At 41.4% G+C, this 27,538-nt stretch overlaps 1 protein-coding gene across 1 annotated transcript; it reads right to left on the bottom strand.

Moving 5' to 3' along the window:
* Window positions 1–310: 310 nt before the first annotated feature.
* MTTP (microsomal triglyceride transfer protein) lies at window positions 311–27,538 on the bottom strand. The gene is made up of 18 exons (XM_010586185.1): window positions 27,425–27,538; window positions 22,417–22,604; window positions 21,700–21,843; window positions 19,591–19,698; window positions 18,745–18,861; window positions 17,394–17,533; window positions 16,383–16,533; window positions 12,827–12,984; window positions 11,791–11,959; window positions 11,098–11,205; window positions 9,895–10,107; window positions 8,618–8,829; window positions 7,882–7,979; window positions 7,659–7,780; window positions 6,648–6,875; window positions 2,101–2,225; window positions 1,602–1,772; window positions 311–678 (listed from the first exon to the last, which is right to left on the bottom strand). The coding sequence occupies exons 1-18, from the start codon at window positions 27,483–27,485 to the stop codon at window positions 510–512; spliced, it is 2,682 nt and encodes an 893-aa protein (XP_010584487.1). The 5' UTR covers window positions 27,486–27,538; the 3' UTR covers window positions 311–509.

The following is a 27,538-nucleotide window of genomic DNA, read 5'->3' as shown; positions in this document are numbered from 1 at the left end:
CAATACTGAGTAAGCAGGAATTCATGGTCCCATTTGGATGTGAATTGTACTTGAATATTTGAAGGAGGATTGGTCATAGGCCTAAAACACCTAAATACTTTAAAATATATTCATAAATAATCATTCTTTATACATCATAATTGTTCTTACTGCATGTCAAAAACATGGACTTCAGTATTCCCCAAGAAAGAAAAATGAGGGACTGTTTTTGCTTTTGGCACAAAAAAGTAAAAATAAAGAACTAGCACCACCCTTGAGGGAGTGCATGGAATACTACCAAATTGGTCTTTATTTGCCTTAGCTTTTTTTTTTACAAAAGTCTTAAATATAGGTTAATATGTAAACACTGTGCACGCACTGCGAGTTTGATCCTGGCCTGTTGAAATCAATGGCAAATTTCCCATTAACTGCAGTAGTGCAAGATCAAGCTCCAAGTTAGTTCGGTACGTACAAGCCTAAGTCATTGAGGGAGCCATGGATTCAGGAAAGCAAAAGCTCAGGTGCTCATTTCAAAACCAGCTGCTGGAGGAATCAGACACTGCGCCGAAAACCTTCCTGCACATGTTGGAATTCTCTTGATGGAGAGGGTATTCATTACCTGCCAACAGTTCTGCTTTCCCTCTCCTTGCAACGTACCGTCTGCCACATGGTAGACTTTCATATTTAGTCACGTAACGCCTGTAAAGACACAACACGGTGGTCTGGCATTAGCAAATTTATACAAAAGCTGTACCCTGTAGGTGAGGCTAGAGAGAAACACTTTACATACAGATGAGATTACACTTCCACAATGTGTAGATATAATCAGAAGATGGTTTAGTATCTGCAGAATAACAGATACTGGTTTTTTAGGATTTCCTGGAGATCCTCAAGTCCTTTAACTTCTTTCAAGCTTAGCATCTTTTGGATCAGAAAAGCCCGAATGGAAATCTGGCACAGGCTTTGCAAATGTTATCACCCTTAGGTCTCAGCAAATAGGGATTAGGAGGGAGTAGTAAGCCCAGCTTCTCACATGGCAATGCAATTACTACTCTTTGGCTACTAGAAAGCATCTTTTTTTACCTTATTGTGCAGTTGTTTAGCTTTCAGGAAAGTTGGTGCCTTAATAAAATATGATAGAACTCAACGGTTTCAAGAGCTTAACACACCAAGTACTTTTGTTGACGCTAGTAAATAGCAGATGATGAAGAAAACTTTCCACTTCAGCTAGTTTATGGCTATGCAGTTCCTCTCTCAATAGTGTAATACAGAACTACTGCTGGCAAACTTTCAGGTCACCGTCAGAACTGATTGTATGCAAGGGGACCAGTGTCCTTCCACTTGAGTTAGTTTACTTGCAAAACCAAATTAGAAAATTGGACTAAAGTGCACATTCAGAGCAAGTTGTGATCTTCAAAAAGATCCTTTCTGAAGCTTAGGGGTGAGGGACATGGAAGAATGGGTTAGCAGAGAGGCTGGTGTGTGTAACAGCCTACATGGCACCTGATGGTGTTAGGCTGAAATTTGGCCTTTGTTGTTAATCTCTCGTGGAACACCAAAAGTTCCAGATTCAGCAGCTGGCTGGAAGGACGCCTCAGAAATTGTGTGCTCTTAATTCTTACCTGAACGGAGACTCGACTCTGTCCATCTGCATACAGACTAAAAATGGGTACTGTGAAAACTGCACCGTGGAGATGAAGTCTAATGTTGTTTCTGCTTCCAAAGTGGTTTCCATACCAGTTTTTACAAAGAAGGAATCCACCTCAGTGTTACCGGCTATAAACATGGCTACCCTGCAAATAAATTCAGGCATTACAATTAATTCAAAACACATTAAGAAAAAGGAAACTAAATTGCAAACAGTCCTACCATTGATACATAAAAACTCCCCTCAGAGAAGCCTGTTCTTCAGGTAACGGTACATAAATTCAGATGAGACCAGCAGGAACTGGTATTACCCAGGTGGAAAGGAAAAAAGAAGTACAAATGTTCTCCCATGCACATAACTGTTGTTTAATTTTAACTGCAAGGTCTTTTACATTTAAATTCTTCTCATTGGGACTACCAGGGCTCAGGATCCTGAGCTCTCTACAGCTATAGAGCACGCTGGGAGTATCTCACCGGTTCTTGACGTTGGTTTTGGATTCCCTGTACCACAGGCTGAACTCCATCCCTCCCGAGATGTCGATGGCCAGGCCACCCAGGAACTCCGCGCTGGCGCTCGGCCCGGACTGCAGCTGAATCTCCTAGAGCCGTCAGAAAGCACAGGTAGATCCCCGTTACTGACTGCAGACCTCCGTGGTTTCCTTACTCCCTTTTGTACTGGGTGGCCAAGCCCATAAGCTAAGGCGCCTTAATTGCCACTGTGAATTTGCATTTAATGCATTTTCCATCAAACATTAAGTGTGCTCATGGCTTCTTGAAACCTCTGTGGCTGGACTGGAACTGCATCACGTGGAGTCCGTTTCGGAAGTGATAATATAGCTCAGGGTCATGGCAGCTCATTACTTTTAAGTTTTGACACACAGCCAAGATTTTAAGGTTCACTCAGCTTGCCAATCCAGCTCACTTTATATAGTTGTCCTGCTTCCCTAAGAACTGGTGGATTAATTCACTGTTTTAAAGGAACCATTAATTTGGGAAAAGTTTATTTTGATCATATCCCTTGTGTCCAGGACACTTCTTCCTCTCTCCCAGCTGGTTTTCTCCCTCCTCCTGGGTTTCTGTGCCTGCAGTATTCTCAGCACCTGTAATGCTGCAGCCATTTGTAGGGCATGTGAATACCGAATTCCCCCCCCCCCCCCCCCTTTTTGATTTCCAGGGACCTTAAAAGTCTCTCTTCTCTTCTTAGCTATTCAGTAGCCCAGTGGTTCCAGCTAATTTTGTCTCAAGATTTAAGAAAGAAGCAAGCAGAGACAGTCTAGCGTCCTAATCCCTATAGCAAGGAGCAACATTTGGGCAGGTTTTTATTCAGAGCATTGAAGTTTTCCTGCTGTAATGGAGGACTTGTATAATTATGGTGGCTGTATATGGTTACATCACCTTTTAGGGTAAACAATCAATCTCTGAAACAATCTCCTTGGCAGAACCAACTTGGCAGTCAGTTGCTGCTGAAGTGGGTGTGAGATTTAACGTAAGAATGCAGTGGGCTGGCTGTGGTTTATAAATCCAGTACCCCCCCAGCAAATGCGGTCATATTGTGCTCTGATTTCTTATTTTTCCCCCAGTAAAAATCATGGGTTGGAATTGTGGTCTTTCTGAAATCAACGGGAGTTTTTCTACTGACTGCAATGGGGCAAGGAATACTTACCTTGTTGGTCTGTTTAGGTGTGGAGATAAAGCTTGTTTTACTTTATTTTACTATGCTTTTAATTGGGACTGAATTGGTGGGTAGCTGTTAATGAGCAAGGAGGTAACAGTATACGTTCTGGCAGAGACATGTACACACAACCAGTGGGGCAGATATTTTTAGATGCATTGTCAAATTACACCTAATAATATTAGAGTAGGCTTGGTTTGCAATGGCTGCACAGTTTAAGGATCTAAAGGCTACCTAGAATTAAGTCAGGTTTGTCACTGACACCTGCAGAGAAGCTAAGAAGCACTTGTGTTTTACTAGCTCATCTATTTCCTTATTTAGAACTCAGTCCTGTACTTCGCCTCATGTGCAAATCCGATCTAGGCTGATGGTAGATGTAAATCACAGGGACCCAGCCTCCTCAGGAGCAGTATTTTCCTTTCCCTTCCTATTTTAAGCTTTGTGTGTCATTTGCAGTGAAAAATGTGATCCGAAAGATCAGAATCGGTAGTTTGTTACTGTTTAAAATGCTGAAACATGCTATGTTTCAATTAAAAAATAGTTTCTTTATGTATTGCACTGACAGTGCTACTGTAATGCAATGCAGAGATGGCTGAAACAGGCACTTCTTTGGGAACTGGCTATCTTCCACTGGGGTCTGGCTTTCATATGGTTTCTCTGACCTATTAATACAGTATTTAATTTCTCTGTGCTTCTGGCAGGTGTGTTGCCTAGGAGAAATATTAACACTACTGAACTTTAATGTAGGTGACTTAGGAGTCTCAAAAAAAGTTTTATCAGAGCTGTTTATTTTATAGAGGGAATTATAACTTCTGAATGGTTATTCTTAGCCCTCAGATGACGCTGTGAGAACTGGCAGTGGCTGTAAAATACACTCTGATTTCAGTTTGTGGAGTTATGTAAGAAAAGATATTACAGATGGTGGGTGGGAGTGTAAGCTTTAGAAGCAATATTATTAACTTGGAAATCACCTCTCCAAAATGTGCCTATTGTGATTACTGAAGTTGTAAAGTTAATGAAAGGAAGCTATTTGCCAGGGGGGCAGTTATTTGGTAGATTTAACAGCACTTTGAGTACAACTCAGTTTTGGTCTTTCTGTGCAAAATGATTCTTATAAACAGCAATAGGGGAGCAGAACTTTTCTAATATTTAAAAATCACTTTTCTCAAAATCAGGCTGAGCCAATCCAAAAATTGCAACCCAAATATTACATACGTTCTTTCCTGACAATTCAGTTGCCCCATTTTTAGGTTCCAGTCTTGGCTTCCAAGCCGTCCTTTTGATGTTCAATCTCAACTGCCCTGTCTGTATCTTACGTTTGGTTTTCGCCTGTTCTGAAATCACACTGCGACCAGCTGTGGCACACTGAGTTTTGGTATCATAGAATGGGCACTGTTTCCCATGCCTGGTTTCCTTCTTTGAAGGAAGATAAATCCACATTTGGCTTGGTTGTCTACAGTCTGAATTTGTAAAGGGGCTTATGTTCTGGGCAAGGCCTGTCCATGCTGGCCAGGGAAATTGGAGGTAGTACTCAACTATCAGGAAGCTAGATTAATTACGGCTCTCATGCACTGTTTTTCCTCAGTTCCAGTGTTATGCCATTCACACTTCCATTCTGACAGTGTTTTCTGGTACAGTTCTAATCACAGTTCAGGGACTTGACAGGTGAAAGCATCTCTAATGAAGCTTAACTGGGTTATGTGGAAGTGCCCAAACCATGTTGATGTTGCTGTTGACGTGGAACGTAGCCGTAAAACCATTCTTAGAAAGGTGTGTTGTGTTTAAAACACAGCTCAGCCTGAAGCTGTGTTCAACAGTGCTTTAAACAATTTTTGCCTTTGTGGGGTGTAGAGGTAAGAACAAGTGCCTTTTTGGTTGTGAACACACGCTTTTGGTTGTGTCCACTGCTTGAGTCCCAAAGAGCTTACACAGCAACTGTGCTAGTGGCAACCCAAGAGAGAAAGCAGGGAGGGATCCTATCTCATCACACTGCTGCTCAGGCTTCCAGAGTCAGTGACTGACCGAAAATGTGATACCCTGATAGTGTTAAAAATGGCATGCAGTCCCAGCCCTGCTGTGCCCCAGACTTTTGTGAGGTTCTCCAAAATCGAGGAGTGGAGAATCTGCTGGCTGGCAGAGCTCTCAGGGTGCCTGGCCAGCTGATTCAGCCAGGGTATGTATGGAGCTTGGTGCATGCACAGCAGTTGGAAATATTTTAGTTCTGTAAACACCATGCTCGTATGCTCAGGACTGGACATGATTATCTTTCTCACCTCTGCAGTCTGTTTGTTAAATAGGTCATGGTAAAGTTTTTGCCCATAATCTGCGTGTGAACTGTAAAGCATTGCTGGAATGAGCTTTAGTTAGCCAATTTGTGCACTACATGGGAAGCCCTCTAGACTTATAATACCATTATAAAGGGGCTGAGCTGGGTTCAGGATGGGGACAGCTGTCATGTGCAGGTGGGGGGTCTGTGTAATTTTTGATCAGAGTGGATTTTCTCATCATCTGCTTTTGGCATTTTCTTTTGCCAAGAATTAAAGGGGACAAGTAAAAAGTAAAGTTTGAGCCTCCAGATGTTTCATGAGCTGAGTGCTGCTGTTAAATCCACAGGTTCTAAGGAGATCCCTGCTTGGGAAGAACAAAAATATCAAGCCAAATGCTGGCCCTGCACTTTCAGAGAGATGTCTAGATTTTCAGTCCTCCAGTAATACATTATGTAGCTGGTTATATTTGTACATGAGTCTAATTTGAGCATAAAATTAACAGACCATTTGGGGTGACAGTTGCATAAAAACTGTGTAATCCTCATTTTAATTCCTCGTTTTGCCTAGAAATAAGCATTTGAAATTTGGACATCTTAGCATTGTTCTTTGAAGGCTAGTTCTCTGGGAAAGTTTGAGTACCAGTGATTCATTCATTCAGAATCTGCCAGTTATTGCCTAATTGGATGTAAGGTCTCTGGACAACTCGTGAAGAGGAAAACTTAGGTGGTCACATGGGACAATACTGTATTACAAGAAACTGTGGGAGGGGAGGCCGTAGCTGATAGCAATATGAGTTTTCTACAGGAAACTCAGTTGGATTTGCTATTATTCAGTGTTACTTTGTTTTCTAGAATGATATGTGTTCTCACCTTTGTTCTCGATTGCTTTTCATGTAATTTCATTCTGTTTTTTAATACCTACTACTTTTCTATTGCTCCCATAGTAAGAGAAGCCTATGTAACATTGATCAGGTTTATCAGCATTGAATAGAAAGAAAAAAAGATGTCCTACATAACAGTGTGGGGGAGGGAGCATCTGTGCTTAAGCGACAGAAAAAGAAGCAAACAGTGTGCTATTAGTACCTGTGAGTAATCTGTCAGGAGGATAAGTCCTTTCACCACGTTAATGGGATCTCCAGTTGCTGAGAGCATTTTAGACATTAAATCACCGTACCCCTGGAAAAATGTAACTGGCCTGAGTTGGACATCGAACAGAATGGCTGACATGCCAGCAAAGGAGTCCAGGTTTTCCTCGCCTTCATCAGGAGTTGCAGCTATTATGGACTCCAGACCTTGAGCTTCAATCACCACCTAAGAAGCAACAGTGACACAGAATCAATGAAAAAACTCTGCCTGGCCCAGGCTGTTAACAACTCTACACATTTTCTTAATGTCTAAGAGCCTAACTCTAATTTATGTAGTTGTAGACGAAAAGGTATGGGGTTAAGACTTAAGGGAGCTAGGTAGAGCAGCTACAAAAATGGAAGATAAAATAATCTCATGGCATGTATTTTCCCTTTAGATGCAGGCAGAATTTGCCCACATGCAGATCACAGCCCCGAGCCTACTTTTCTTTGAAACACATTTGCCTTTATTCATACAGCTATTTTCCACAGACAGTTGGGAGGAAAGCCCAAAGATGTTCCGCTGCACAATTTTTGTCCTGCAGAAATTCAGGAGGATTATAATATTGAAGGTACTTGCCAATGTTAAGAGAAGTCCAAAACTGAGGCATCTCGTTTAAATCTCTTTGATTCGTACATTTGATCTACTCCTTGTATTTCCATTCTGTGTTATACCCGAAACACGGGACTTGATTTTACAAACTCGCAAAGCTTTTACTGATTATATCAGATAAACAGTGTAGGCTTTAACCAAAGTCAGAACTTGATATATGATACAGAGCAAAACACCTGTCTTTTTGGTTAGGGCAAACAAGCGCCTCATTGGCTGTTGTGAGTTCCTTTTCCCCCCGTTACTGGCTAGTTCTCTGCCCAGTGCAGCAAACCTCATAGACTTTAGCTGAATTGATTTAGAAGCTGTAAGAAGAGGACAACATACTGGCTTAGTTTTTATGTACAGTGTGGCAGTTACCTGGCTGGCATGAAGTTCAGCATTTCTATTGAAAATATGGATGTTCATGTTACTTCTCCTTAAAATGCCAGAGCCCGAATAGAGGATGTCAAGGCTGTATGTGGATGATACATCAGGACCACCTTAATTAAAAAAGAAAGAAGGTACCTGTGACTAAACTAGTGGATTAATCAAATGTTCGGGAATACAAACAGGGTTAAAAGGCAGTTTCATGGTTACGTACGTGTAATATAGCCAGAGTAGGCAGAGGAAGAGCCCATCTTGGAGAAGCGATCATAGTTATGAGCACGCATGTCCTTCAGAACTTGCCGAACTGTTTTGCTGTAGTATTTCAAAACAAACAAACAAACAAAACCACAGAGACACGAAAATGTTACGGTACCAAATGTATTACTGTTCTGTAGAAATATCAAATTTGAGAGAGGGTGAATTTCCCTGTAGGAAAGAGAGTCTTCAAAACCCTCACATTTTCCCACTAAAAATCTGCCCTAACCCAGAGTCTCTTTTCCAATTTCAGCTACTTCCTGCAGCCATAGGTAGAAAGGCAAGCAAAGCTCTTGCTTGAAAATTAATGTTGTTGAGAAGAAGAGATATTTTGATTATTTTCATTCTAGTGCTGTGATGTTTGAAATTTTTCTGGTTCACTGGTTCTTAAAATATAAAAGCAAGTGCCCCACCAAGAGAATTAAGACCAACAGATGGCATTTCTTACAGTAATGCAAGTTAGATGCCTAATTCTTATTCGTACCTCTGAAAATGTGAATAGCTATTAAATGACTGTCATTGAAATGCAGAGATTTATTCTGAAATATCAATACTTAAAAGTGACACAAAAATTAGGTGTCCTTTTATACTGTCCTTAAATTTTACAGTAGTAATTCATGAGAACCTGTGTGTTCTTTGGGTTTCTGCAAAGAAGTAAGGATGAGTTGTATTTATTTATACTGAACTTAATGTACCTTGAAGGCATTTCAAAGTGAAGTATATCTTGGATCATGGAGAGCATGTACTTGTTCATTTCCAGAGGCAGTTCACCAATGGAGAGCAGGATGTTTTTCACTTCCATGTAGGATGGGTTACTGTTTAAGATGATAGCAGCTGCAGTGGTTCGCACTGTCTTTTCGTGGACTTTACGATTCTGGTGGTATATCCTGTTCATTGTTTCCTTCACCTGGTCAGGAAACAGATTATTCAGTCAGTGCTTACAGATGACTGGGCAAAATACAGGTTGGAATCTCGTTTATAATATCAGCTTAAGCTAGCTCCATAGCTAAGGCTAATACATAAGGATATATTTTCAGCACCCTGTTTTTCATGGTCCTTTTGGAATGTACAAGACATGTATAGCTCAGTGACCACATGGGCAAGTGGGGCATCTGTTATGTTCTCTCAGCCACAGTCCAAATACAGCCTTCCACACTGATTTTCACAGCGGGGCTGTAAATAAATAGGAGCACTAAGATCAAAATACTGTGGTGGTAGTTGTAAGATCAAGAGAGAGATTTGCTTGACTATTAAAAGAATATGTACTTTAAAAAAATCAAGAATCTTGCGATTTTAATTTTCTAGATAGTGCCTGTGGTGGCCTCATGTCCCTGAGCAGGTTGTGACCCATCTTTGTTACAGGGAAGTCCATGGAGAGACATGTAGCCCCACTGACAGAACAGCCTCCAGCATGTTCGTTGCAGAGCAGCACCCTGACAACCTCAGTCACAGCTGTCAGCCGTAGGTATGAAATGGGATGCAGCAGAAGCAGGGCTTCTGCTATTTTGTATGTCGTCTCTTATTCTTGGAGGCTGCAAGGTAAGATGCAGCTCTTTTACCCTCCTCTAACTTCATGCATTCTCCCTGGCTATGTGAAAGCACAAGAAAGAACAGGGGTTACGCAGGTGCCCCAGTGTTCCTAGTGTCTCCTGTACATCACAGAGAAAGCAGTGCTCTTGAGAAGGGAGCCCAGTTTTCCCTGCGGACTGCCTGCCACGTTCAATGGCTGTATGTGACTCTGGAACCAAAGGCTGACTAGCATTGGCAGACTGGGAGCTGGGATTTGGCAAGCAGGAGTGTACAGAGTTTTCTGGCTGGAACTGAAGTGTATATAATAATTTCCTGGAGGTAAAAAAACCATACGTGGGGCATCTTTAAAAAGAGTGGGACTGACAGATGAACTCTGTTAATTTATACTTTATTTTTAATACAGTCTCTTGCACTTCTTTTCTTGGACAGTATATTTTCTTACCTCTTTGGTGAGAAAAGAAGGATCATATCTCTGCAAGGCAGTGGCAGCAAGATTGCTGATGGGCCCTTCTTCTGACTCGGCGTACTTCAGAAGCAGCGGAATTGCTTCAGGAAGGAGTGCATTCTTCAGTGCCAGCAGGTACATCCTCACATTGTCATCTTTCTTAGCCTTCTCCAGTCGACTTAGAATCAGCCTTTTGGCTTCCACAACAGCCTAAAGAAAATCAACAGCATGTTTAAATGGTGATCATAAATCCACCTTTTTCCCTCGCAGAAGTAGGAGGGGTAGGGCTGGGTTCTAGCGTGCTATTGTTTCAAAGCGTCATTGCACAGGATTAGCAAAGGTGTCATTTGTAAAGTGTATGTCGATGGCTTCCTTCAAGCATAACCAAAGTGGCTATAGCCGCAGTGACACCTGGTCCATAGCTTTATCATTTGCTGGCTGCCCCCACCCTGATTCAGGGACTTCACAGGTCTTACTTGTGGGCCAACATGTTCCCACAAAAAAAGGCAAGGGAACTGCTCTTTAGTGCTTCATAACATAATGTTATAACAGTGCTTGGCAATTAACAGGGGAAGGAAAAAGGGATTCCTAAGGGCCGTTCAGGTGCTCTGTGTCTTCTCAGCAGTGTGCTGCAATCCCAAACAGCAGAGATCCAGCAGGCAGCAGTGCCTTGTCTGATCATCCTCATCCTCTACCACCAGCATCTACTCAGTCCATAGTCAAGGTGATAGCCTTCCTCCTGGGTTGTTCTATGCATGTTTGGGGCTTAGTTGAGTACTTGAACCAAAGAATTTTCTTCACAGAGCTGAAATAACCTAGGGTGATTGCAAATATTAAATAGATCCTGAGTTTGCCAGTGTTTCTCTGAGGACGTACAAAGCTTTTCAAAAAGGGAGCACAAGTACTGCTTTTGCTGACAGATTAGGCAGTGAGAAAAAGTTCTGTCAAACAAGGGCAAACTGGGACAAATCCACAGAATGGGAATAGACCAGATTAAAGCCTAAAGCTGACAAAGTAGATGTCATTATTAAAAAAAAAAAAAAGAAAAGAAAAAAAAAAAAGTCCTCTCTCTATCAAACATACGAGTTTATGGGCTTATTTCCCCCCCATGTCTCTCATGCTCTCCCAGTAACATCAGCAGGGATCATTCACGTGTGTTGCAGACCAGAATTTGGCCAGAAGTGAACAGCAGATACTCACTGGAAGCTTGCAGCCTTCTTTCTCACACAGCTTTCTGATCAGCGCTCCCATGACAATGACAAGAGTTTCTCTGATTTCTTCATTTGCGATATCACCCTTGAACTTAGCCTGTTATGCAAAAGCAGTGCTGTTAGTCTCTCTGTCTAAATATGATGAACCACAGTCTGTAGTGGGCTGAATACCCTCCCTCATTTCATGTGAACATTAGTGCAATGTGAAGGCAGTGATGACCACAATGGCCTGGGCTCAGGCTAAGCAGAGCACTGCTCTATCATTACATATAATAACTGACTGCCATTTTCCCCTTGAGTTACATTCAGTGTCTCAAATAGTAGATTCATTTTGAAGCTATGTTTAAAAAAACAAACAAATGAGTATTAAATGGTTACAGGACTTTGATAAGGCAACAATCAAAGAACCCTCAAGTTGTTTTGCTAACACTCAGTATTATGTTACTTTTCCAAGTAGTAGATATTGATAACATTTTACAAAGTAAATAGACTTTCAGTCTGGACCTATGAATTTTTGTTGTTTCCAGGCTCTATGCTACTGGCACACTTAAAGGACACCCTGGAAGGGATAAAGAAAGGAAAATTGGAAACAGCAACAGGCATTTCTTCTTCCCTTCCCCTTTGACAGGAACAATGCTCAAGAGTATTTACTCCACTGTATTTGTTTTGTCCTTTGACTTACAGTTAAAGATTTCAGGAACATTTCATTGGGGTGAGGAGCAAATCCACAGGCATACAGGAATCGCTCCTGCAGGGTAGAAGTGCTTGCATCCTTAAAGTCAAGAAACTCCAGTATGGCCTCCAGTGATGCTGAGGTCTGAGCAGAGGTTACAGCATCCACTACCTGCGGACTACGAAGAAGTGGAAATGAACATATCATTGTAATGATCTAGAAAATACTGAAAAGACTTTGCTGCATATAGAAGGAAAGAAGATCATGTACCTTCATTGCAGGTAAGAGACAGAATTTTTACTCTTATTGGAAAAAACTGTGTCTCTGAATTCTTTGGCCTCAAAATGGTAGATGAACTCCAGAAATTATTCATATCCATGGATAATAATATTTGAATTTATGCAAATATGGGACCAAAAAAGTATTAAAAAACCAGAACTATCCAGAGTGTCTTAAAGTTTACAGGACAAGGTTGTAAATAGAAAAAAGTGGTTTATTTCTAAATACACAATTGCAGCTACGCTACCTGAGTTACTCTCAGGTTTATCTCTATTGTTAACAACTGTTATAATTTGTTTGAAAGATCCTGGCTGCATGGTGGGACTCGGAAATGCTTTCCAACTCCCAAGTCTAGGTGTGCCTGCTGTTCACACTCAAACTCTAATACTAGGACAATATCCAGGCATGAAACATCTCCTTCTTTGCTGTATTTCCTTTTGAAGGAAACAAATGGGGAAGTCAAGAACAAGTTATGGAGTGTTTCAGAACAAGCAGTCGGGATGAGAAGCTTTGGGTAAGCTACAAAGTATGTTTGCCTTGCATTGTAGATACAATCCTGTTAGCTGAACAGTGTGCTGCAAATATATTATACTACAAGAACAAACACAGCTTTTAAAAAAAAAGTCCTTTTCCTGCAGGCAGTACTGAATACTGTTTTTGCATTGCTAGGGCATCACCAGTAGAACTGAATCCGTTTGCAAGCAATTTGCCAGTCTGCAGTTTTGAGTAACTTAAACCTTTTGAAAGCTTTTTCATGATGACTTACAGAAGTTCTTTATTTTCACTTCTAATAATCTGCAGTATCTCCTCTTTCGTAGCTTTTCTGATGTTCTGAATGAAGGACAAAAAGCTTCTTGCTGCTTCAGCTTTGGAAAGCTTTTCAGGATACATATGTTCTCTGATGCTCTGCCAGTGTTCAGAAAGCTGCAGAATAATTCATGTTATGTCAAATCTCTCAGATTGTGGTTTCAGTTCTCAAAATCAGACTTACTAAATGCAGATATGTGGGCCAGCTATTGCTCAAATTAGCTGAAATCCAATAGATTGCTGATCCTTTAGCTACGTGTGATTTAATTGATGATACCCCAGCACAAATATCTTTGAAACCTTTTCTATAGCTGTCTCTCTTCCAACACTTTAGTATTTTCTGATAATGTACATTGCCTTAAATACAATCTATTTTGGAACAAAACATGTTTATTTATACTGTAACTGGAATAAGGTGAATTCTCTTCTCTTGCAAATTTACTGTGCTTTCTGGTGAATACAGTGTTTGCCTTCTGTTCCCATTTTCTCCTAAGTTAGTTTTTTTGAAGTGTGAGATGCACAATCCCCAATTCACAAATTAATCATATTTTCTTAGAAGATGGTATTTTTGTAAGTGGTTAGTGTGGAACAGGAGTAAATGTCCCATAATTAATTCCCATTTCTCATTCATAAACCTGCATAAGATGGGGAGGGATTTGTGGTTATTGTACAAAATGTCAGGTAAGATGGTATTAGAATAGGTATTGGCTTCTTCATATGTTGTTACTGTATTTATTCGATCCACCACATTTTTTACCTGAATGAGCCAACGTGGTACCAACAGCACCTATGTCTGTCCTTCCAGATAAAATCCCGTAAGAAACTGGTGCAGGTATTTTGACCTTTCCTCTCTCACTTGCCTTTGCCTCTGTTATCTCAAATTATCGAGAACATTCCTTGGTGAAAACTCAGCTGTTCTTTGCAGCAGTGTTTACTGCAGTTTTCCCAAGTGGGAAATAACACTAGCACCCATTTGACCTTTACTAAAACACTTCCCCTCTTCATGGGTTTTGTATTAGGCAATAACACTCGAACCTGCCGGCAAATAGAAGTATCATTCAGCAGTACAGAGTGCAACTTCCATCAACTGTAACAAACAATAATTAGGCAACAATGATTGAGACATAGGATATTTCCTGAGTATTAATGACCAGCTGGGAGGAGCTCCTGTTCTGAGGCACAGATAGGTCTGTTAATCTCAACTGGTGATTAGTGCTTAGCACCAAGGTCAGTGTGGCTATTATAAGCTGAAATTGGATAAACTTATGAGGCACCTTCTATTCCCCCTGTTGAAGCTGCACCATAGCCTGGCAAAAAAATCTCTAACCTCATTAAGCCTGTATTTTCTCCTGCGCAGAGCCCAGCTGTGCGGGCTGCTCTTAGAGACAAGCAAGATGGGAGATGTGAGCTGGAGCCATCTCAAGCAAAAAAGAGCGGAGACCAAGTCTTCCTCTTTGGGGAGGTGCTCTAACCATACAACTGCTACAAGGAGCAGCTGCTGTCTCCTGCAGTGACCAGGACTTTAAAAACCAGCACTCACAATTGACTTCTGCAAGGGGCCTCATTCTCCTGATGTGAATGTCAGGCAGTTTGGATTGAATACCCCAAGGATTCAGGCACAGATGCACGCACTTCCACATGGCAACTCAGCCAAGCTCAGACATGAATCTCTGTCTCTCTGACAGATAGATCAGACCAGAGGTCTTGTGGGCACTCTAGGAAAATTCAAGCCAAACCAAGAGGTCCTAAACTGAGCAGGAGTTGGTTTTGAATGTCAGTGCCTGACAGCTGCTTTACCAACCTACAAAGGTTGGCTGCACAAGACAGAACAAACCCACCTCAATTTCAGAAGGGGCAAGCATCCGTTCCTGTAGGAACCATGAGCATAAAAAAAAGTAAGAACCATGAGCTCTTCTGAAAAAAGCATGCTTTATGATGTCTAAACACAGAAATCTAGGCCTAAATTTAAATGTAAATGTTGGCCATAACCTCACAGAAGCTAGTGCTGCCACCTGTGAAGTGGGGATAGTCATGGTTATTTTACCAAATTCATAAAGATAGATATAAGACCTGCTATGATTTTAAAAGGGTTTTGAAAATGTAAAACTGTAGGGCATACCATGTCAGCATGGCATTAATGTATACTATGATATATAAGTACCAAATGTTATGTTGCTGCTTTGGATACAGTGTTCTGTTTATAGACCCCATCTTTTCATAGCAGTTACTGTAAAATACAGTGGGAAAGCAGGACTTCATTCTCATCGTGCCATTAGGTTTATCATGACATAGCTCAGTCCCCAGGCAGTGCTCTGGAATTATACCCTATGTTTATTATCTTGGTCTGGAAATTATAACTATTATGACAAACTCGGTTCCAAGTGACAAATTGGTCAGCACAAACCCCAGTTTGCAGAGTCAGGGAAAAAGCAGCTGTCCCTGCTCTGTTTGAGATCCCTTGACGTTCCCTGCTCAGAACTGCTCCAACACGCATGCAGCATCATTTCGGTTTCATTTCCCGCAACATATTTCTCTATATTCTCTGCGGCTCAACAAGCATTAGGCAAGATGAATTATTACAGTGCAATGCTACTTCCAAATAACTAGCACAGGTTCCAATATACTAAGGTATTTGTGCTCATAAGAAGTATCTCTGGAGGATTAAAATTATGTGTGCTGAATAGAAGCCTTACCTTGCTTATCAAAAACTGACAGAGAATAATAATCTTGAAATGAATGTTCCTATTCACTGTTAAATTCATTCCACAATGGTAATAGCATTAAAACTGTTTGCTAACAATCACCATAGAAATTTATATTAGTTTATGATGAATAGCATCAGTAAAACAAAGGATGATGCATGTACAGTACCAGGATCTTAGTAGTCTTTAGATGTCTTAAATATAAAAAAACTAGGTAATTTTTTATTTCCAGGGCAAAAATAAGAACAGTACTGGACTTGCCAAGAATACTAAAGCCCCATTTTACACTTATAAAATAGCTATAAAGTCTTTTAAATAAAAGGCTTCCTTCAGGGTCAGGCAGAAAGAAGAGGCTAGATGTATTACCAACAAATGGTTAGCCTGCCTAAGGAATGGCTAACTACCTGCAATTTCTAGGAGCAGTTCAGCTCCTCCATGACAGAATTGTTTATAAACACTGGCCAACCATCTTAAAAGTAATTTCCCACTCCATTACCCAGAGGAAATAAGCTTCTGCCAACTCAAGGTTGGCAAAGATGAAATAAAACGAAAGGGTGTTGTATTTTCTACTGGTCTTGAGAAATACTGCACTCAATCTTTGAAAGAGACCAAAAAGGTTGGTACTTTTAGAGGCAGGTCTTAAAACACCCTTGTGTGGTAGAGGACCATTACATCACTACCATGATCCCCACTCTGGGGCGTATTTTATATTGCTACGTTAGACCCCTCCAAGTGGGCTGCTTGGATGGAAGCTTCTTTCACACTTCTGCTCAGCTAACACACCTGACATCCAACAAGCCTGTGTTTACTTACTGAAGGACACTTCTTGCATTCGGATTTGACTGGGTCTGCTACTAGTGACACAGCAACGTAACTGGAGTCCAAGGTCTTGATAACACTGGCAACATGCTTCCCAGCGATCAGTCCAGGGCCAGCTTGCACTGACTTCAATTCCAGTCTCTGCCTGTGTACCCATACAGTGAAGACACAGTTAGAGCTCAAATGTTAGAGCAGAAATGCAGAAATCACAGCAAGAGGAAAAAAAATACCCCTCCACAGACCAAAAATATAGAACACAGAGTCATTGAAGTCTTAATTTAAAATGTTCAGAACATGGCAAGTTTATGGCTTTTTTAGGGTAACAGAAGTGTCTGATACCAGCAGAATTACTGCTAGAGGTATGTGGCATAAAATACCTTAATAATAGACTTCCGAAAGTATGGATTTATAGGACCTGGTAAACAGCCTTCAGTAACCATATACATTCTGAAATTTTTCATATATTTGTTCATAAGAAGATCTGGAAAGTGAGATTTTGAATGTACTTTTTTTTTAATATCATAATACTAAGGAGATGCCCAAATCATTTATCTTGTATGAGTATCTCCAAACTTCCAGTGTTTTGGAGTCTGGAGTCTAACACAGATCTAGGTTTCACTGTTGTTTCCTTTCTATGCAGTAGATTTTGTTTTCTATACTTCTGAACTTTCACATACTAGAAATGGAGATCCATTGGAAGTATTTCTTAAGAAATGAGAGGACACAGAAACAGAACACCTACAGAAGTAATGTGTTGCTTAAAATGTTTTGGCCAATTCCAGCTGTTTTAATTTAACTTTTTATGAATGCCATTCTTTATTATTTGCAGTATGGTAGAGCCCTTAATCAAAGTTGGACTAGGTACCATATGGATACAAAAGAGACCTAAATCCTCACCTGGAGAGTTTACAGCTTTAGATCTTGATGCTATAAGACATACATATAAAAGCTGACTTGAACCACTAGTCCTGCTACCATCAACAACAGTCAAACTGCCCAACTTACTTTGAAACTATTTTGGCACCTGTTTTTCGTCGGGAATTCAGAAGCAAAACATAATTTTCTTCTGCCTTAATGGATTTAATGAAACTGTCTTCCAACACATAAATTGTGGCAGATGTGGCTTTTGTACTGACATCTAAAATCTGAAAATAATTTAAAAATAAACCAGAAAAAAGGCTGATCAATAAACAACAGAATAGGAAAAAAGCTCACAGTTCCAAATCAGGGCAAAACTCGCAATGAAATAGACCCAAATGAGGAAGGTGCATGTGGATTGACAGTATCTCAAGCTAAGCTTATAAATCAGGTTCTCAAGAATGCCTTCTGCAACAAGAAGCCACTCACTTCTGCACCATGTGTTTCAAATTCAATACGTACCAGGGGAAAATAAAGGGGAAGGAGGGGTGGCAGTTATGGAGCAGGCTGCAACAGAGAAAATGCCCAGTACTACATTTAGTTAAAATACACTTTAAATAAGATGAGAAGCTTTTCCAGGGAAATGTCTTGTAAATAAGATCATCATGTTCACACCCGGGAAGCAAAGCCAGCCACCTTGCTTGATCTGTTTGTAAACAAGTCGAAGTCTTTGTGGCAAGTGTGAAGATCCAGAATTCAGTCATAGTGTTAAGGGGGTTTATTAACAGAGCGTGTGCTACTTTTGTACATCTCTGAGCTGAGAAAGGTCAGTTTCAGATGTGGAGAATCCCAGTGCCTTCAGCATGTGTCCAGCCTGCACTCAGTAGTAACTGCCTAAAAAGGCATTTACTAGTAGTGGAGGACCATTAATGCCATAGTAGGGTTTCAGTTACCTCTATGGCACATTTCCTACATTACACCTGTGCATTAGGGAAGCCTTTGACCTTCCAGGCAAGCCTGACCGGGCTCCATTCAGGAGTCAGCGTCTTGCCTGGAATTTATTGTGAATGTTAAATGCTATAACTTAGCAGCTGGAAAAAGGTTACTATTGTCACTATGACTGTGGCTGTATCTACTATTTTCCTCCAAAGAAAAAAGAAGCCTCACATCGATTAAAACTTCAGTACAGCCAGGACAAAAGTGCTGTAAATCTGCATAGAAACTAAAATATGTTACGGATGAGATCAAAAAATTATGTGAATTGGTGTGCTGTACTCAATGTCAGCTGAGCCAAGGTGGTTTACATAAGAGGAGAATCTGTTCTCTGTTCCCCCCAGGGGAATCCCCCCCATATGAAATTTGTACTAGTAATACTACAAAATGTACATGTAGAATTTGCTTTCTGTAATGCAGAAAGGACTTGAGAAAATGAGTAATAGCTACTAAGAATATATTTTAAACAGGCAGAGCAGATGTTATTTTGTTAAAGAAATCATACCTGGTTGTGGCTGGTAAATCCTTCTTTTTCTATTTCACAGGAGTCCAGGGCTTTTATTTTAGTCACTTGATCTTGCCGCACATGGTAAGTAGTATTGCATTTCCCAGATATGTCCACCTTGGAAAAAAGAGTTAGATTAGGACAATTTATTGAATTTATCTTTGGGACCCCAGAACACCTTCCAAAGATGAAACATTTTCTCCACTGTTGGAATCCTGTACCTGAGATGCTGCACTGCTTGGGTTTATTTACCAGTTTTGAGTGTTTCTAACTACCTGCTTTGGATAGGCAAGGGTACTTTTCATTAGATAGCTATGAAGGAAAGTAACAATGTTTGTTTAAACAAAAAATTTAGAAGACACCTGGCAGCTGGCACTGTAGTCACGAGTTCGAGTTAAATTCCAGCTTTGCTCATGTGGAGAAATGTAGAAATTTAGCAATGTAACACAGGTTAAATAGATGCAGCTAAACCATTACTAACTTTGTGTGGATACTCTGATTTAAAATAGCTTAATCCATTGAACTGAGTTTAGGAATCAACCGACTTTAAACATCGGTGTAATCTGTTTTATAGTGACCTGGTTTAAGTTGGTTTATTACCAAATTCTACTAAACTGATAAAAGCATTTAAAATCAAATGGATTTCAGCAATTCTTTATGTTAATTGCAGCAACTTGATTTCTGTCACCAAATATTCAGAAGTCTGTCTTTACATCCGCAACCTCAAATGCAATCAGAGGTGTGATTTCTGTCACAGTTCATTCCTTCTGAAGTCAGCAGGAGACACAGGTCTGCCTTTCGGCTCTTTCTCTGATGATGATTATCTTGCTGGATATACCACCATACCTCACGGGCAGCACCAGAGTGCAGCTGTAGCTGGAAAAGGCTAGCCAGACCTCTCTTAATATTTTGAGTAAAACCAGGTTCATTTTGATATGAGTAGAAGGTTTTGACCTGTAGGAAAAAAAACCAAGTGTATAACAAATCTGGTTAAATGAGAAAAGTATAGTGAGAATCCTCTCTAGAAAAACTCCCTTTACTTTTTTCTGAATGGGAAGCTGAATTTGGACCTTTGGCCCTTATTTAAGCAAACTCCAGGGGCTGCAGGGCCTGTCGATAACAGTACAAACACATTTCGGGCTTTAGCTGTACCTAAGTACAGTTTCAGTGCAGTGAGCATCTTTCCTCCTGTTAATTAGAGAGAATTTAGAAGGGAAATGAGAAATTTTACATAATTTCACAAGTGACTCATTTTTCTGCATAATCCTCAGATAATCCCTCCCCACAGGGGCATAATATCTGTTGCACTTTAATCACAGGTTACAAAACCCCAGAATGAATCATAGGTAAATCACAGTTAAAATTACTTAAATGACGTGTCAAACACATCACAACCTTTGCACTTCATGGGTCAACTGTTGTGCTTGAGCCTCTCCTCTGGTAACAAGACTTTGCACCTCCACTTTGCATTCAAGGTGCTTTAAAAGTGCACTTTTTTTTCAGGAACTGTACAATCAGCGTGTTATCTTGGAGCAACCCTGGAAAGTGAAATCACTGTACCAGGGATGAAAGTATTACACCACAAAGAAATCATAAAAGGAGTGTACAGACCCTATTACCTGAGAAAAAGCCTGAGTTTTTAGTACTACATCTCAGTCTTAGTGTGTGAACTGCTTAATGTATTAGGAGCAGATGTATTTTGACTGTGTTCTTCCAAGACCTCCATTCTCATTTAGGGATGCGTACAGCCGGGAGCCAGTGCTGGCCTGTTTCTTTTTATGTTGTGTAAAACTGATGACAAGGCTGAGTCTGAAAGTTACCGAGCAGGCATGATAGCAGCTGCAATTCAGTAGGCTGAGCTGGCGGCCAGGGTATGTGCTCAGTGCCTATTTACAGCAGGAGGTAAAGATCCTGCTGGGGTAGGGTGTCACAGCCCTCACTCCGCTCTGCAGAAGAGAAAAGGGAGCGTGACCTTCAACCTTCCTCCTTTCTCACTGCCCCTCTGCCCACGTCCCGCCTGCCGAGCGTTGCCCGGGCTGCAGCAGGGAGAGTGGGGCTGTTGGCCTAGTGCGACGAGCAATGAGAGGGTGAAGGAGGGCGGAGAGGAGGCAGGAGCAGCCATGGCTCAAGCCTTGGGGCTCCCTGGGCAGAGCAGTAGGCTGTGTGCAAGGGGACAAGCGAGCAGCTCTGGCAGGGAAAAAGAGGGGGAGATGGATTTAGTTGAATCCCCTTCTGAGCAAAACTGGGACTCTGAGAGCTACCTTTGGGCACGTGTGCTCCCGCGGTGCGACAGTGCCTTGGTGCTCTCTCAGGGCAGGCTATAAAATGCAGGCACACACTGAGACACACCTGCTCCCTGTCCCTTCTCTTCCGATTTTTGGAGACAGTTTCCCAGTAGAGGAACAACAGGAAAGGCTGTAGCTCTTTCAGCATCAAGCTCTTTAACGTGGGACTGTTGAAACTGCAGGTGACGCTGAAGTAAATAAGCAAGCCAGAGAGGTGGGAAAAGCAGTCATGCTAAGATCTTTCAGAAGGGTTTAAAGTGATTAACACTGTTCCTCACAGACTCTGTATAACCTCCCTCATGACAAAATGTATCTCCTTTTCTGCCTTCAGACCTTGGATAAAATCCTGGCCTTACTGAAGTCAACAGCACAGATCTTACACAGCAATTGTGCATATTTCTACGTGTGTAGCCATTTATTTGTGGCTAATCTGCTGTTCACTTCCATACTGTGTGGTGTTCTCAACGCACAAGAAGCTTGGGATGCAAGGGCCCCTTGTACAGGTAAATTACAGTCTGTGCTAAACTATTATATTTCATATAGAAAGATAGGACATGATGGCATATTAAGAACACCGAGAGGACAGTGAATTGGTAAATTCTCCAAGCCCCTGAGAAAAGATTTGTCTCAGGTTTCCTCAGGGACTGAATTTTAAAAGACAGAGTCTTACTTTTCCACGGACTAGCTCAAGAACTATGGGCCTCTGTAAAGCTTCCAGATATTCTTTCCCGATGATCTTCTCTGTGCTTTTTCCTTTGAAGATGTTTTTAGCAGCTGGACGTTCATTCACATTTTCAACTTGAACATCTCTTACCTAGCAAAGTAAAAGCAGAGAAATTTCGTGTAGAGAGCAGCCTAGCATTGGCCTGGGGTAGGCTGGAGAGACTAAATCACATAATACATCTTTTTTATTTCTTCATTTCTGGCTCTGATCATTAATCTTCCATGATTACTATGTCTATGTTTTCGAAAGAAACCAGCACTCACCACTAGGGAAATAAGTGGCAGAAAAACTCACTGTAAAGCTAAATACCCAGTTTGTATTTAGCAAATGTCATGATTTGCAGCTAGAACCAAGGACTTCAGACAACCTACTGCCAGGTAGGTGCTTGTACACCAGTTGTTTGAAGCTGTAGAAGCTATATGAAGCAATTTCAAAATATCGGAGATATTCTGAAGTTCTGGCTCATGATGTTAGATATATCCTCGTGAAGTCTTATTATATAGGAATCAGCTTATCGAAGAAGCTGGCTTTAGTTGATAGGACTAGAGAAGAATAAAAGATTTAGCTCATCTTCTGAAAATGAGTTCTTCAAGGTTAGATTAGCAGTTAGATAAATGCAGAAAGGATTGGGCATGTCTTAAGTTGTCTGATGGCATCAATTACCGTAATTTTGATCAACTGGTCATCATCATTGTCAGGATTTCTCCATAAGAGGTTGACATCCACACCAGAAGAAATCCGATATCCTGCACTTTTCTGCAGTGATGCTTTCACCTGATCAACATACACTTCAGCTGCGTAAGCAAACTTATACAGCTTGTCATTATTTAAGCTTGGTCCAGTAGTATGCCCTGTTGGGAAAGCAAAACCAAACAGTGTTTTAGAATTGACTAACTCACATAACCTGTCATTTTCACTAAAAACCACCTTTAGAAAAATTAAAAATCTAATCGCCAACAAAAGTTTATGGGACTGATCCTGCTAGCCTGGATTACAGAGGCCGTCCCACTGGAGCAGCTGGGTTTTTTCTGAGACTAAGTTGACACTAATTTCATATATTTAAGATAAGAATGTTCACAAAATCCTTTGTTCTAGCTCTACACTTAAATAAATGAGAGTCAAATTCTTTACTTTGGGCATGTTCACATTAGAAATTAATCCAAAATCTTTTGCAACTCAAAATACTGTAATTGATCACGCAATTTGTGTACTTAGCAGTTTGAAATGCACTGATGTAATTTGTTGGAGCCAACAGAAATTGTTCTCTGCATCTCTTGCATGTTTATTGGGAATCTTCCCATTGAGAGCCTTGCCCAGAGGTGACATGAATGTAATGAAGACATTGGGACAATATTTTTTTGATTGAATAATTAAGTCCTTGTTCTTTAAACTAAATAATTGTCCCTTTAGCTGTGCCTCTGCTGTTAGTTGATGTATTTTAAGGGATATAAAAGCCAAATTCTAGCATAAATGCAACTTGCATACCCAATTTATGCTGCCATTTCCATCTGCATTAACAATAACTCAGACAGACTGTTCCCTAGGGATTCAGTTGCACTCATTTTAGTGTAAATGAAATCTGTAGAATACAAATGACACTTATTTTTCCTTTATACTTTTTATATGTGGTACTTACTACCACACCCTTTCCTATCCTCTCTTTCTTTTCTCCCATGCACAGCCCTGTGGGGAACATCTGGCACCAGTGTCACAACTCTCTACCCAGCCTCAGGCACAGGAATTAATACTGTGCCCCTAAAATCTGTCGCTAAGGAAAATCAGTTTCTTCTTGAATACCCTTTAAATATTTTGCCACAAATGGTATACATAACATCCCTCTTCACTGCTTTCAAGGCTTCCCTCCTCTGATGTGGATGGCTACAAAGGTCTCTTCCGCACAAGAAAAACTGATGAAGTCAGTTAGTAGAGGGAAGGGAACAGAGGAGAAGCTGGATGTACACAAAGGGCTTTTACATCTGCAAAGCAAATAATACAAATACAGTGACCTTAGGTGCTATCTGTAAGCAGCATGGCACTAGCCTCTCAGACCCAAACACTGCACCACTGAATCCATTGGGAATTTCTTCATGGACTTCAGGAGGCACAGAGCAGAAACAACAACTTCACAACAGAGTTAATCTAAGAAAAGCAAAGTGCTGTCCTCAGGGAGATGCATCTCAGTCTTATGACAAGTGCGGGGGGGGTGGAGGGGAAGAAGAAAAATCTATCAAAGTACCTCAGACAAATTCTTAAGCATGCTCTAATGTAATCAGTGTGTTCAAAGTCTCTTGCAGAGAATCAACAGTCTCTCTCGATTTATGTCATGTCCCTCAGTGTTTTATTTGGCTTTGCTAAATAAATTTCAAATCACTGCATTGGTAAAAAGGAAAACCAAAGTCTTTTCCTATTTCACTTTCAGATTTTAGATCCCAATTAGGTAGGTGTACAGCGTAGTTCCATCATGGCTGGACAGATATATTATGCAGTGCTCAAAGAGTCGTCCCCCCCCCCGCTTTTTTAAGGTTTTGCTCGCTTCCTTCCCCTGTTCACTCAGATGTCATAGCAGTAGATTAAGGTCAGCTTCAAAGAACCTTTCCCTGAGGAAAACGGCGAGCCCACCAAGTTTGGTCTGCAAGTTGTGTAAATTGGCAAAGCTACACAGAACTAAACTGACTTAAGCTTTATGCCAGCTGGAGGTGTGGTGCAGCAACTTTGGTAATCCCAGAGGGAGCAACCTGTTTGCATGTGGGAGCTCAAAGCTGTAACTATTGATTTCTTTGCAAGGAGGCTGAAGCATTAATGTCGGCACGATGGGGCTCTTCTGGTTTTGCATGTCTTTGTGTCTGCTTCAAAACCCTTCCTTCAGGTTTACCATGAATTGCCTAGCCACTTCCCCACTTCCCCTCATTCCTGTCAGCTTTGAAGCTACATTACCCTTGAGAGCAGAGGGTGTTCAGTGCCTGCCCAGAGATGGTTGCGCCTTTCAGGGGCACCCCTGGTTCCTTCCAGTACCTCGGAGCTGGTTGCTTCCTGGTTCAAAATGTCCTTCATTTGCAGCAGAAATGGCAGTGCTAATGATTTAGTGTTGGCTGAGATTTTACGAATGCCACCCACTAGGTGCTTTCTAAACACAGAGGGTGACACAGTCCCATCTAAAGGTAAAAGGTGGGGGAAAAGCATGTCCAAGAAAAATGATCTGGGTGCTGAGAGACACGTGTCTTATTAGTTAAGGTGGATGTTTGTGGGTTTGCTCCCTCTCTCTTTTCAGTTAAAAGCACCTCTCACCTATCCTCTTCCTTTTCCCACAGCTCAACCCATAGATTTGTTTTCCCTTTTGCAAGACTTCTTTGCCTCTTCCTCCCTTTTAGCACTTGCTTGTCTCCACATACAAAAGAGCTGTTCCCTCCTGAAGGAAACAGATGAGCAAATGATGCACCAAGTGTCATGGAAGAGACGAATAATTGCAAAGTGTTTCTGGGAGCTAGAATAATATGAGGTTCTGAAAGCTTTCACCATTTCATACGTGGAAAACACTGCAGGAGCCAGGGCAGAAGACACCTTTAGTTGCAAGACTGGTGTCACTGATGGAAAAGGGTGAGCCAGTGGTCAATCATGATAAGAGAAGCAGCAGGGATGAAGCAGTATTGAAAGCAGTCCCAAGGACTTAGCACTTAACCCCAGTGGAAATGGGGAAGCCAAGAGAGACAATTGGATAGCATGGTCAGTTTGAGAGGCAAGGGGGATATTGGTGGCTGAGGGGGAGAGACACATTATCGCTGCCCAGAACCAGTACTCAAAACAGCCTAACTAAATTTTCATGCCACCTTGCATGAAGAAAACACCGGTACTATTTAAAAAGGAATATTCCTACACCTTTCTAATGGAAAATTTTCTTTAAAAAAAACCCTGCCTTTAGAAGCTCTTTCCTTTGTATTCAGCACAGCACTGGGATCCCTGCTGCCCATATAGCCATTGCCATTTCAGCTGATGGCAAATGTCCCACTGACTGAGAAGGGAGGAGAGATGGACATAAAGACTGCAATCAGCCATGCTCTCTTTGGGTCAGAAGTGCCTGCTTTCAAGGTGGAGTGCATAACACATAGTTTGACTAGTAATGTTAAGTGTCTGTCATTAAGGGTAACATGCCAAGTCTATAATTAAATCATGATACTGTATAATACAGAAGGTTACACTGCATGAGTAGAGACAGCTGTCAAGTCCTGTGCCTTTTATTAATACATATGGCATGCACAGCATGTGCGTCTCTACTTGCTGGCTCTACCTTCATAAATTATATTTGCCACTGTTTCTGATACCGGATAGCTTTAAAAAGCAAAACCCATCCGCTTCATTGAAAACATTTTTCAAGTTGAACTGCAGTAGGAAATTTTCGTGAATGCTGATCTAGCTGACTTAAAAGAAAAGAATATTCCTTCAATACTTCCAAAAGGCAGCACAGCCTGGTGGAAAGGTAAAACACTCATCCTAATCCCAGCTCTGTCACTGAGGCACTAAGTGGCCTTTGGGCCAGTAATTTAGCTCTCAATCTCTCTGCACAAGAGGGAGATGAGACCTGACAGAGCTGAAGGGAGGACTAATTAATGAGAAAATGCTTGCTCAGTATCCTGAGGATGTAATGTGACAAACAAATATTACTTCACATCAAGAAGGAGCTTTGCTTAATTTATCTTAAGGAGAAGCTGGGAAGAACACCCACCAGAAACATGGCATGTTGGTATCTAGTCATAAACATTACTTTGCAGTCTCGTGAAATACACTCACGGGTAGAGGAACTGCCTGCAAACTTCTCTTTCTTATAACTCCTGTTGTAAGGGGGGACGGAGGAACGTTGCTGCTCTGTGCTTACACAGATAGAGTGTTCTGGATCCCCTGCAGGGAGCAGGAGGAGGCACCCATGAGAGCACCTTCTACAGCCTTTTTAACCTAGGATGGCGTGCGCCCCCGCTCCTCATCACGATGAGGACATCCTCATTAACTAAAAACTAGGTGTCAGCTCATGTTTTAAGGTTGCTGCTCCTCTGAATTTAATGTCAGGTTGTACTCAAAGAGCCACTACTAAAGACACCTTTCCTTGCTTCGTAGACTGGTGCTGCTGAAGCAGGCAGTCTCCAGATTTCATACCCTTGACCTTTGTCAGGACACCTGAGTAAAGCCCTGCTCCCAGGGCTTGTGCAGACATTCAGGTTTTCATGACTTATGGCAGAGCAAGCTCCCCATGAAATTAATGGGATGCTTGTTACTGACTTCAGTGGTAGCTGAGTCAACTGCTCAGAAGCTGAAACCTGGAGAGCCCTGAGCACTTCCTGGCTCTGCTCCACCAGAGCACTTCTGTGTGTTTAACTTCGGAGTGTGTGAATAGCCCCTTGCAAGTTGGTGCTCCCATGGCATGTCCTGACTAAGCAAGGTCAAGATCCCCAGTCTCCTGGCTCACACCACTGGCCCTGTGCACCTGAAAACATTGTCTCCTCCATCCCCTCTGCTGACATGAATGCCACAAGCACTGAAACCTTTGTAATTACTAAATGCATTTTGTATTACTCAAGGACAGACGAGTAAAGAAGATAATTTTTGATGCAAAACAGATCTGCATACACGCACTGGTTATGCCTTTGCTGAGTCAAAATCTGAACCAAGCCCAGTACAGACCTACCTTTAACAGAGGCTGAGTAGGTGGAAATGATGCAAAGGAACAGCACGGTAAGAAGAATCATGCTGGACTCCCTGGAGCTCCTGACTGCAGCATGAAGTGTGAGAGCCTCCAAGA

The sequence above is a fragment of the Haliaeetus leucocephalus genome, unplaced genomic scaffold (genome assembly GCF_000737465.1).
Source record: "Haliaeetus leucocephalus isolate CR32 unplaced genomic scaffold, Haliaeetus_leucocephalus-4.0 Scaffold140, whole genome shotgun sequence".
In the NCBI taxonomy this organism is placed as follows: domain Eukaryota; kingdom Metazoa; phylum Chordata; class Aves; order Accipitriformes; family Accipitridae; genus Haliaeetus; species Haliaeetus leucocephalus.
This window is presented reverse-complemented; position numbering and strand designations above follow the sequence as displayed.